The sequence below is a fragment of the Kogia breviceps genome, chromosome 3 (genome assembly GCF_026419965.1).
Source record: "Kogia breviceps isolate mKogBre1 chromosome 3, mKogBre1 haplotype 1, whole genome shotgun sequence".
Classification (NCBI taxonomy): domain Eukaryota; kingdom Metazoa; phylum Chordata; class Mammalia; order Artiodactyla; family Physeteridae; genus Kogia; species Kogia breviceps.
This window is the reverse complement of record NC_081312.1, coordinates 100,691,082-100,704,013: the sequence shown is the minus strand read 5'-3', so window position 1 is coordinate 100,704,013 and position 12,932 is coordinate 100,691,082. Positions and strand designations below refer to the sequence as shown.

The 12,932-nt window shown below is 36.6% G+C and overlaps 1 protein-coding gene across 19 annotated transcripts in view; it reads right to left on the bottom strand.

The window, feature by feature from the left end:
* Positions 1 to 12,932, bottom strand: part of NEO1 (neogenin 1) — a 248,708-nt gene that overhangs the window by 109,722 nt on the left and 126,054 nt on the right. For all 19 annotated transcript variants that reach the window (XM_067029327.1, XM_059055975.2, XM_067029328.1 and 16 more), the window contains exons 6-7: positions 6,141 to 6,295; positions 4,232 to 4,352 (exon numbers count right to left, since the gene is read on the bottom strand). In XM_067029327.1, the coding sequence (XP_066885428.1) occupies positions 4,232 to 4,352; positions 6,141 to 6,295 (276 nt within the window). The remainder of the gene's footprint in view (positions 1 to 4,231; positions 4,353 to 6,140; positions 6,296 to 12,932) is intronic.

The following is a 12,932-nucleotide window of genomic DNA, read 5'->3' as shown; positions in this document are numbered from 1 at the left end:
TGTCTATTCTTCTGTCAAGCCATTAGTGTGGAAGAGTTTAGTCAATTTAGACAGGAATTGAACTTGGCACGGATTTTATCGTTATTATAGCTACCTTCAGCACATCACAGGTTTCAAATTCTTTTACTGGTAGACTACCATTGTCTTGTGCTTAAGGTGAGAGATGAGTCAGACAGTTTTTCTCAATTTTCCTCGCAGCTTTCAACCATTCCTGTATACTTCTGCCACAGACGGATCTCTATGTTCTTGACCTTCCCTGCTCAGCAGAACGCTTTCGTATGGTGGTAGGCTCATGGCTGTGGCAGCTGGGATTTTCAGTTGTCTTGGTCCAGCCTCAGTATTAGATAGGCCCAGAGGCTCTCCTTCCTATGGCAGCCAAAATCTGCTTTGTACTTGTGTTGGTCTCTAGTGGTAGTTCCCTATTCTTCCTCCCATGGTAAAAGACCTCTCCTAGGTATTGGTATAGCATTTTAGGGCCCAAAACGGTTTTATGCACTTCTTTCAGAGGTAAAAGGCTTTCTCTTCTACTCTTCCCCCAGCAGCAGTGGGTCTTTGCTTGTGTCCTGGGGAAGAGGGGTTCCTCCCCCAAGTAGTTGTTTTGCTTCTAATTTCCTCCAGGAATTTATGAAATAAGGTTTTCTGCCCCTCTCCCATTGGTTTGAGGCTTAAGGGACTCTGAGTAAACAGAAGGGGCTCTGCACCTATGTCACAGCAGCCGCAGATCACCTCCTTCACCTCTACTCCACCGAGGTAACTTTTCTCGAGTTCCTACCTTGTCCCCAGCCTTAATAGTGAGTATCCTCTGGAGCCCCAGGGAAATATATTTGCAAGCAAGTATGAACTCTCCTTTTATCTGAGGCCCCCAGAGATTCCAAGGTAGTCCATACTTAGTCTTTAATATTCAGTTAAAATTTTAGCTGATTTCTTATCCATTTTTATGACAGCCATCTCTTTCTCCTGTGTTCTACTAAAGGTGAAACAATTCATGATCCATTCTCTGGGAGAGGAGGGTTGTCCAATCCTTTCAAATTTAGGTTACTTGGTTGTTTTGCAAGCTCAGCTCTCTGATGAGCTCATAGAAATTATGGTTTTGTAGATCATCCAGCTTTTTATTGTAGGTTGAATGTGGGATGTTCTGTGAACACTCTTTACAGCTTGAGTAGAAGTTCCCTTCCACCTCAATTCAGCTTCCTTTTCTATTTTTGTAAAGGCATCACCATTCTTTCAGTCACCCAGATAAAACCTTAGAAGTATATTTGATTTCTCTACAATATTGTTTAATATCCAATCAGTTGATAAAGTCTGAATTAGATAAATCACTACCATCTCTTAATTAGGATCCTTTCTATTTCTCCAGTACAGTACTACTTATTATTTCATCATGGTCTCTTATAACAATATTCCTTCAACCACTCTGTCATCTAATTAAACCTGACTTTGTCATCAGACTGCCTTACTACAGTATTGCTTTGACTGTTTATAACCAAGGCCATGATCAATCTGATCCTGTTCTGACTTTACAGGCCACCTTCCTACAGGAACAGATACTCTATTCTGTTTCTATACTGAGCCAGGTCCTCTTATTAACATCTGGAAATCTTATCATTGGAGGTCTATTACAAAGGAAACACTTTCCATGAAAAAACTTCCCTGTTGACACAGAATTCTTCTCTTCTGAATTGTATGCTGCCTTATTTATACTATAAAAATAATACTTATTACGGACTAGTATTAATGTCATACACATCTCTTATATCCCTTACAACATCATAAACCTCAGAAAGGCAGAGATCAGATCTTATAAACCGTTAGTCTCTCTTTTAGTTTTCCCACATAAATATTTATCTTACAAATTAAAATAGCAAAATTAATAATATGACATTTACTCTCCTTCCTAGAATCTGTGCATCCTTAATGCATCCCTGACAAGGTCACTAAAAATTTTCACCAGCTCACAAAACATCGTCTGTTTTTGAAAGGTTGTTTCAAAAAGAATAAAACACACATTATGACTTTAATTATTATGCCATCCAAACATTTTCAGAGGAAAGTCCAGTTAGGATTAGTTTAGCATCCTCCTAGCAAAGCCACCATTTATACTGTTAGCGTTAAATCTATAATGGTAATCAGAAACACAAATATCCTGAAGTCCCTTTATTTAGTTCCATGGAAATAACCCTAGGAGAGCCATGACATTTACTAAGGAAAAACACTGACACTAATAAAAAGAAATAAGCCTATCTACCTCACTTATTCTGTTAATGCCTTATTTGGGAATCATACTCAGGCATTTTGCCAAAATGGAAAAATGATATGCTTCTACTATATCGTTTTCAATGTAAAGGGGAAGGTAAGATGACAGACAAACATAGCAAGAAAAAGAGCAGTTCTACTATTTTATGCCTTTTTATAACAGTACTCTGAAATACATTCTCAAGAAATAGCATATAAAAATCCTACATGCTATTTTAGTGAAAAGCCAGAGTAGCTTTGCCCATTAGCTTCCCTGATCACAATGCAACCGGAACTTAAATTTGACTCAGACACCCAATGAGATGTCTAAAGCAGCCTCTTTTTCATGCATTCTTGAGAAACACACAAAATGAAAAATGCTTTTCCTGCTAAAACAAATAGTACACCCAACAGTGATCCTTATCAATTTCATACAAAACTCATCCAACAATTCAACTTCTAGTAATTCAGTATGAGAAAATAATCATATAAAGAAGTTCAGCATAGCCTCATTCATCATAGTAAAAAACAGGAAACAGTTTAAATGCTAACCAATGGGGAATTATTTATATAAAACAAAGTGTATATTTACTATTCAGCAATGAAAAATGTTGATGCAGATCTATACTCACTGACATGGAAAGATGTCCACAGCATGCTGTTGCAAGAATATAGGTTATAAAACCATATACACATCTGTGTGTGCTCATACACAGTACTCCTAGATGGCCGGGTTTGAAGCATGTGCTTGTAATCAATTTATTGTCTTTCAGCTCCAAATTCATACTTCACTGCCTGCTCTGCAAAAATGAAGCTGGGCCCTTTACATTACATATTTTTCCTTTGCTGACATGTGTTAAAACTTTATCAGTACAGAGTGCTGGTGAGTAGCTTCCCTCAATACCCCAACCCCACTGGTGGTTTTTTAGCAGAATACCTTCACTGAGACACCTACTTGTGAACAGCTTTTGCCCAGCACACTAGACAGGAGGTTTTGAACAAGCTTCTACGGGATGGCAGCACAGAAACTTCTCCATCATCCATTAAACCATGGCCACACCCTCTCTAACATGGTTTGGATCAGCCCTGAGAGGGGCCTTTTCCTGAACATTCTCAGACCTACGGGTTGGGGCTGCTCCTTATGTCTGCCATTCTTTTATTTATTTATTTATTTATTTTTTTTGCGATACGCGGGCCTCTCACTGTTGTGGCCTCTCCCGTTGCGGATCACAGGCTCCGGACGCGCAGGCCCAGCGGCCATGGCCCACGGGCCCAGCCGCTCTGCGGCATGTGGGATCCTCCCGGAACAGGGCACGAACCCGTGTCCCCTGCATTGGCAGGCGGACTCCCAACCACTGCGCCACCAGGGAAGCCCTGCCATTCTTTTATATTCATTAGAATTCTCTTTACTCCTTACTAGCCAACCCCTTGCCACTCCAATCCCCGGTTACAGTTAATAATTTTTAATAAAGAATATTTAATTCTTTAGTTTTCGCTCAAATTACTGTGTGGTTTCCCCAGAATTGACCCTGACTGTTTTTTCTTCCCTTTTTACTTTTCAATGTTGTTTGAATTTATAATAAGCATTTTGTGTGTGTGAAAATCAGAAAAGGCAAGTTTATTTTGGAAAAATTAAGGAAAAATTCACTACTAAATAAACATTAAGTTTTTCTACTTTAATAGATCAGAAATATATTTGTAAGATTAAAATGACTGAAATCTGAAGAACATTCATTTGTGTGAGACTATAAATGTTCAGTTTTTCTTTTCTTAATACCAATTTATTTTCAACATTATCCAAAATTGTGTTTCTAGGTCATTTAAAAAAACAGAAATGATTTAGACTGCTATTTTTTTTCCTCTCTTAGTTATGCCATATATTAGCCTTTACAAACAGGTTATTAATCACTAGGTATCCTGGAATGATAGCTCCTGTGATAGGTCCTAGTTCCTCAAACACAGTCAGCCTCTTTCATCTTACTATTTCAGCCCCTCTTACCATGTTCAAGGATTATCAGTTGGGCTCCAGCTTGTGCATTTCCAACATCATTTTCAGCAATGCACTGATAGAACCCTTCATCTGATTTCACCAGACCCAAAACTTGAAGATTATGTTCCTTCTGAGGAAGAAAAACATAAATAAAATTTTATGATTTAACTGATAAACATTAGTTCAAAATCTCAAGGATATGCTCTTTCTGGAGAAGAAAAACAAGTAAAATTGTATGATTCAGTTACTGAATATTATCTACCTATGACTCTGTTAACTCAATTTTTTTTTTCTTTTGCGGTACGTGGGGCTCTCACTGTTGGGGCCCCTCCCGTTGCGGAGCACAGGCTCCGGATGTGCAGCCCCACTGGCCATGGCTCACGGGCCCAGCCGCTCCGTAGCATGTGGGTTCTTCCCGGACCGGGGCACGAACCCGTGTCCCCTGCATCGGCAGGAGGACTCTCAACCACTGCACCACCAGGGAAGCCCTGTTAACTCAATTTTATTGACAAGATACTGACTCAAGTGACTAGAAAAAGGAAACACTGTCATTAACAATTACGAACTCAATCCTTATAGAAAGTCTTATCTGCAAACTTACACCTTTGCTTGGAAAAATATCTGGCATGCAATACCATGTGACCATAGTGAGAGTCTGAATTTGTGAATTCAAGGCATTTTCTTAAGATTATCTCTAATATCAATAGTTCTAACAGATAAGTTAAATGAGGCCACATACATAAAAGCTTTTCTTAAACTATAAAGTACTAAATGAATGTCAACTATAGTTATTGATATTTTAAAAAATAGTATGAAAATAATGATAAAAGAGTAAAAATGCTAATTTAACCATAACACGCTGTTTTTAAATTAGGGTTAAATACTTGTGGATTATTTTTTGTAACATATGAGATTACGTACTTTAAAAATAGAAAATGTATTCCTATGAAGAATGAATTAGTTATATGAGAAATGTGTAATGAGACATTAAGTCTTGAACAACCATAATTACTTCTGATTATGTCTATGAATGTCAGGTATGCATCCTAAGATATGTCATTAATCTTTATTACTAAAACCTAGAAAATAATGTTAACAGGATGTTAGATAATGATAATAATGACAGTGGGGCTTCCCTGGTGGCACAGTGGTTGAGAGTCCGCCTGCTGATGCAGGGGACATGGGTTCGAGCCCCGGTCTGGGAAGATCCCACATGCCGCGGAGTGGCTGGGCCCGTGAGCCGTGGCCGCTGAGCCTGCGTGTCCGGAGCCTGTGCTCCGCAATGGGAGAGGCCACTACAGTGAGAGGCCCGCGTACCGCAAAAAAAAAAAAATAAATAAAAGACAGTGGATAATATTTACTAAGCATTTCCTATATACATACGAAGTAAAAAGAAATAATGACTGAGTCTTCTTAAGTAGATTTAAGGCTACTTATTTACTTTTGCTTTACTTTTTAAAAGAACCTTTATGTTTATTTTCACAACAACACTGGGTCACCCTTATTTTGAAGGGTCTGGGCATCAGTATAAGACAGACAGACTTCTTCTCCTTGAATAGAGAGCTATGAAGACAATTGGTACATGTGAATACACACACGGTACAATCATTATCCAGAAAGTGGTGGCGGCTGTGTTAAAGAGTGCTAGCACGTCCGAGTAGGACTAGACTGTTGGTCAGGAGATGTGGACTTCAGGCTGAGTTCAAACACTGACTTGCTCTATGATATTACATGAGCTACCAAAATATTTCTGGGCTCAGCTTTCTCATCAGTCAATGTAGAGATTATATTCTAAGTGAGTTTTTCTATCTTCATCTTATATACACCATTTCATGTACTACAGATAACAGATCTCTTAGTGATTACATTTAAAGATATTTAAAGGTTTCAGAGATAAGTTTCTTTGAAAAATACTTACTACAATCTTAAAGTAATCACTTGGGATAACCATATCCCCATTCTTGACCCACTTCACAGTTGGAGTTGGCTTCCCAGTCACTTCACATTCAAATACAATATCCATAGATTCATGAGCATATATATTAGTAGGCTGCTTCAGGAATTCAGGTTGAGCTTTAAAACAGAAAGAAAATTAAGATATTAATAAAAATAAAAATAGGTAGCTATTTGTATTTCAAGCAATTTTTAAAAACCATAGAATTCACAGGATTTTTAATTATTTGAGGTTTTCATACATTTTTAGAAAAACATAACAAATACATATTTAAAATATATGTTAGGAACATAATATCTTTAAAAATTGATATTCTGGCATAATTAACTGCCAGAATAATTATAACAATAATTTCTGAGTTTCTCTGTTGAGAAATATTTACTAAGTTGACTGTTTTGAAGAAAATGAAAATAGGAAAGTTCTAAGATGTCCAAAAATTAAATATTGAAGGCTATTTCCCCAAGATTTAAACCATTTTAGAAAAGCCATGATTACAATTCAAAAAGAGCTGAGAAGACTGACATTATCTTCCTTTTTAGTCAGCTTGATGAGTAACAAAAAAACCCAAAAAGTAATATAAATGTCACATTAGAGGCCTTAAATAGCTTACTCACAGAAACACACACACTTCCATTAGTAACACCCTTCATTACATGCAATGGCTTTTAAGGGTGGGAGGTAGAGTAACAGAATCTTTGGGAAAAAGTTAAATGTATTTGAAAAAGCTTGATTATCCCATTGTCTCCCTTTCCCCTTAACCCAAAGTTGTAAATCACTGACTCAAATAGATTCAATAAGATTTTGAATTTAAAGGGTAAAAGTAGATCATCTAGTCCAACTTCCTACCTAATGCCATAATTTCCTATTCCTGCTACATCCATGACAAAGTGGTGTTACAAATCCCTGTTTGAAGTTCCAAATGACAAGGAACTCCCTATATCACAATGATGATGACAACAGCAGTTTGTTTTTTTTTCCAACAGTTGAGTTAAAATGTGCTCAGCCTGCTGGAATTTTGATTGGGACTGGGCTGAATCTGCAGCAATTTGACACCTTAACAATACCGAGTCTTCCTTTCCATGCACATGGTTTATCTCTCGATTTATTTAGATCTTTGGTTTCTCTCATCACTGTTTTATATATTTCAATATACAAATTTTGTTCATACTTTATTAGCTGTATCCCTAAGTATTTTAAATTTCTTGGTGCTACTGTAAGTGGTACTTAATTTTTTTTTTAGCTTCTAATTGTTCACTGCTAGTATCTAGAGATGAAATTGATTTCTGCATATTGACCTTTTATTCTGTGGTCATGATAAACTCATTCATTAGTTCTAGCAACTTTTTATAGACAATTCTGGGATTATCTACGTAGCCAACCATGTTGCCTGTGAATAGAGAGAGTTTTATTTCTTCCTTCCCAATCTTCTTTCTTTTTTCATTTTTTTAAATCTATTGCACTGGCTAGAGGGGGCAGGTCCTGGGAAGAAGTCCAGACTAGCTTTATAATTTGGGTAAATGAAGAGTAAGAGTATAGAGAGCAGGTAGAGCCCCAGGTAAGCAGTAGAAGCCAAAGATGGTAAGAATGTAACACAGTGATGCAAGATCAAGAAAACATAAGTGTACAACTAGATGAAGTAAGGGAAATCTATTAACAGCGAATTTAACTCTCTTTTCAAACATTGGTTAGTCATCTGTATTTATTCTTTTGTGAATTATCTATACACATACTCTGCTATTTTTTCAATTAGAGTGTTCACAGTTTTCTTATCTATATATAAGAGTTTTTCACATAATGCCAGTTATTAATTTATGGCCTCTCAGCTCCAAATCCACTCTTCTTTGTAATGATGGATGTGGACCTTTGCCAGCTGATGCAATGTTAGACTTTGTGAACAGAGGGAACTGGAGGGACATTGTAAGGCATGGCAGAAGAAAAGGCTTATCTTTCAGGTTGGGGTGTGCTGTTCTTCTCATCCCTACGGTGTGGCAGCTAGAAGGTATGTGGGAGACCCATTGGTGATCACCCTCCTGCAAGTTTCTCTGCTCAGTCTCTAGTAAGTTTCTCCAGTTTACTCTAGCAGGTAGCTTTCTGTGCACGAGCTCTGACAGCTAGCATTCCATTAAACAGCATCCAATATATCAGCTCTGACTCAAGGTACCCTGCTGGGGAACTTCTTGCTCATCATCAGTCAGGCCCATGGCATCCCAGCAGGCGACTTTCCACACACCAGCTCAGGCCTGTGGCATCCAACAGGTGATCTCCTGTGGACCAGTTTGGCCCATGGCTGTGTTCTCTGGCAGTGACTACACTATCTCCAAGGTCTGAATATCAACCTTGAGTAAGGGTGCCCTCTTCCATGTTTGTTCCTTTTTTTGTATTCTCTCCCTCAGCTCTTGAGGTAGTAGCTAATTCTTATATTTACTCTTTCTTTATTCTTTAGAATCCTACTTTATCCTATTTAGTAGTTAAAACACCTTATATTAGTTAATAATTCTTTATGTTAAATTCTCCTTGTTCAAATTCCTGGTGCAATTTCTGGCTCCTGACTGGATCCTGACTAATATAGTAAGATATTAATCCTTTCTCTTACATGCCAATATTTCTTCTCAGCTGTTTCTTCTGTCTTTTTAAATTTAGGATGCCTATTGTAACAAAGTTTTAAATCTGTATGTGGTAAAATTTATTAGTCCTCTCTTTTTTTGGCATCTGTATTTTATTATTCTTACTCCAAAGGGTTTTCCTTGATTCCATACTATAAAAATATTCACTTACTTTTTCTTCTAGTATGTCTATGAAACAATCTTGACTTCATTGAGTTAAGCATCCAGCTTTAAATTTTTCTAAACAGCAACTCCAGTAGTCCCAATCAACGTAACCTATTAGAAATAGTTTTAATATCTAAATCCTATATACTCTTAGGGGTTTATTTTGCATACTAAGTGACTTCATTGACCTGTTTATTCGTGGGCCAGAACCACAAACTTAATGATTGTTACTATATAGTATTTTAAAATATTTGGCAGAACAAGTATTCTTCTAATTTATTCCTTTATTTCCTCAAAAATTTCCTAACATGTTCATTAAGATGTTTTTCCCCAGATGAATTTAGACTCATCTTTGCTTATGTTTCTCTGTTCCTTCTCAAAGAAAACAAACAAACAAAAGCAACCTGGAGTTTTCATTTGAACTGCAATAAATTTTAGATGCTGGAAAAACAAACATATTTGCAATCCTGAGTGGTCCTATTTAAGACTAGGTATTTAAGTTTATTTGGATACTATTCAGTAATGATTTATTGTAAAGACACTGTAATGACTGAAGTCAAGAGACCTACAGTTGAGTGCTGGTTCTACCACTAGACATTTTGCTGACCATGGGCTTCAAAAAATCCATGGGTTTCAGTTTGTTCGTATACTAAATAAGGAACTCAAGCAGACTATTCCTAACTACACTAAGATCTCAAACCAACTGTGATTTTATGATTTTAGTTTATACCTTTGTTGTATAGTAATTAGTAGCTAACATTCACGAGTGCTATCCACTTATTATCATTATCAATTCATGGCCAATACTATTTCATCTATACCCCAAACCATCCCATGGCCTTCCCAGATTACTGTGAAAGCAAACTCTAGGTTTTATATTATTTCACATATGAATACTTAATTAAGTACCTCTACAAAACAAGAACTATTTCTAAGAAAAATCATCATCAGGTTGGTATCTATAATAATTTCTTACTATCACCAATTATCCAGTTAGTATTCACATTTCACTAACTGGCCTATTTTTTTTTTTTTTTTTTTTTTTATTTATTTATTTTTTTGTGTGGTACGCGGGCCTCTCACTGTTGTGGCCTCTCCCATTGCGGAGCACAGGCTCCGGACGCGCAGGCTCAGCGGCCATGGCTCACGGGCCCAGCCGCTCTGCGGCATGTGGGATCCTCCCGGACCGGGGCACGAACCCGTGTCCCCTGCATCGGCAGGCGGACTCTCAACCACTGCGCCACCAGGGAAGCCCATGGCCTATTTTTTTAAAGGTGATTTATTTTATTTTAATTGTGCAAACAATGTACATTCATTGGCATTGTTTCTTATGTTTCTTTTAATCTATAGGTTCCTCCTTTATCTCTTATCTTTGCAATGTGCTTGTTGAAGAAGTCATTCGTCCTACAGAATTTCCTTCAGTCTGTCTTTTGCTGACTGCATTACCATGGGGTTATTAACATATTCATCCTATATACAGGCAGTTAAATGTAGAAGCTTGATTGGAGTCAGGCTCTTTTTTTCCCCCCCAAGACTACTTCATAGGCAGTGCCTTGTTCTTCCATCAGGAGGGTTCATAATGTGTGACTGTGTCTCTTGTGATGTTAACAGTCTTCGATAATCATTGCCTACACAAAAGCAGTTGCAAAATAGTAATATTCTTATTCTATCATTCCTTCTATAAAGAGAAAAATCCCCTCATCAATTATTTGGTTACCCTTAAGTATAATTCTTACAGAAAGAACAGGATAATGCTCGATTCTTTCCCTTTGCTTACCAATTCCCAAAACAATAATCTGGTTCTCTAATATCATCTCCCAAATGTGATCCATGAAGGCTTTCTAAAAGTATCATTATGAGTTCACAGATTAAAATATATTTGGTTTGTTTCAAACCACTGAAGTTGTCCTTCTTTTCATTTTCAAACTATCCCATCTTTGACCAATGGATGCTTGAGTCCACTGGAAGTTCCTGAGTTGTTTTTGACATGATCCAAGTGGTCTTTAGTATATTCTGGTCACTGTTTTTAGGTCCTATTTGTGGACAAAGCCAGGAAATCTGTACTTTTTAAATATAAAATTATGATTTCATTCTGGTATCTCCAGTTAAGTTTGAGACTATAGGTTTTAATGGGATCCTATTCATTTTACATCTCTATTTTCTTTTTCTCATGCCAAAATTCTCTGTTCTCAATGACGCCACCTAAATTATTTATATGCTTTATCTTACACTCAGTAGTCTCAGAATAACAATACCAACATTTCCACCAAGAGAAAATAGTTGAAGATTTCTTTTTGTCCTTGAGAAAATTCTACTAGGTATATATAGTTTAATTACTATTTTAAACTTATTTGGAACAGTAACTTTCACTTGGAATTTTAACTTTCTGTGTGGCTATACTACCAACTAGTTACACATATAGAGTCATTTGTTTCATTTTACTTCCCCTTTTCAGCAATTTAAAATCTGCAAAAAAGGGTATATTCCAAAAAGTCTTGCTTCTAACCCTGTTTTCTCTACCCTTTACCCTCCCTTCTCCTATAGGTAACCATTAATTTTTTTGAATGATTTACCTTTCATTTTAAAAATTATAAGCAAACAAACACAATTTGTACCCACCCCTCTTCTTCAGATTAGTTATGTACTAAACAATTTTTTCTACCTTCAAAGCCTTCAATCTTAACCACTATGGTACCATGTTTCTGAGGAACTGACATATGCCTTAAGCCTAAGGAACTGAAGCGACCCCTAAAGCAGAGTATGTAATTCTGGAAAACAGCAAAATTCTCTTCAAAAGAAAATCCAATTAATATAATTTTAGTATGCATTTTCAGTAAACAGACTTTCAAAGACTATTAGAAAAAAATCACCACAAACAATGTTCAATTCATCATTTACTTTTCCCTTTCATGAATTATGAAATAATGCCTTTAAAATGTTCTCTGGATTTTAACTTCTCTGTAGATAGTATTCACACCAATTAAACACAATGTAAGAGCAGATGTTTGTGGTTGGGAAGTTAAATTGATAACCAGAGAGCAAATGAGTCAATTACCATAAGAAAACAAGCATAGTAATGGAAGATTATGCATTTTGTTACCAGAGATAATTAAGCTTCAAATTCTCTTTGACAGCTCCCTATCCCTTCTAATGCCATCATCATTACAAGAACAATTTTAATTGCTAAATGCACAAGTAGAACTTAATACTAAAACATATTACACTTGCAAAATTCCCTTACTGGAAACATCACTTACTTCTATAACTGTTAATATAATGATGGAAATTGCCACTCAATTCAAACAGAAAACAATATAGGGCGAACACCAAAGTTTCAAGGTTACTTTACTATGCTGTTATTTAGAAGATTATAACCGGTTTCATTTATATTAGCTCTGAAATGTTGGAGTTTCTATTATTTGATTTTAAAGGTTTAGGCATTAAAATTCTTAAAAAGCACTTTAAGCAGAGAAATAAAGCAACTTTGTCCATTTTATGTTAAACTGCACACTGCACACTTGCTGTTCTTAAGCTTCTTTTCAATAATTCACAAAATTACATGTAAGTCCTTAAAAAAAAATCCCAACAAATAAAACCCAAGCATTTTTAACAGTCTGAAATCGCCTCAGGGATGTTGTCTGACAGTCTAATCACAAGTCTGCTGTAAGTACTGGCTCAACTAACAAAAATAAATTAGAACCCTCCAATACTTCTTGAGAAAGCTTCTTGTTCCAATGAAGGTGAATGTTTTCCTTAATCGCCAGGTGAAACAGGTGAAATCAATTATGAAGCAGCATTATGACAGAGTTGCCACACGACCTCGAAATTACATTTCTATCCTATCCCTGTACCTCCAAGTCCAATTGCACTGCATTTCCTCACCCCCACCTCTCAACTTAGCTAACAGGTATTCATCCTTCAGATCTCTAAAAACAATCCCTTAAAGAAGCTTTTCCTGATCCATAGCCCCCCCCCCACAACTTTTCCT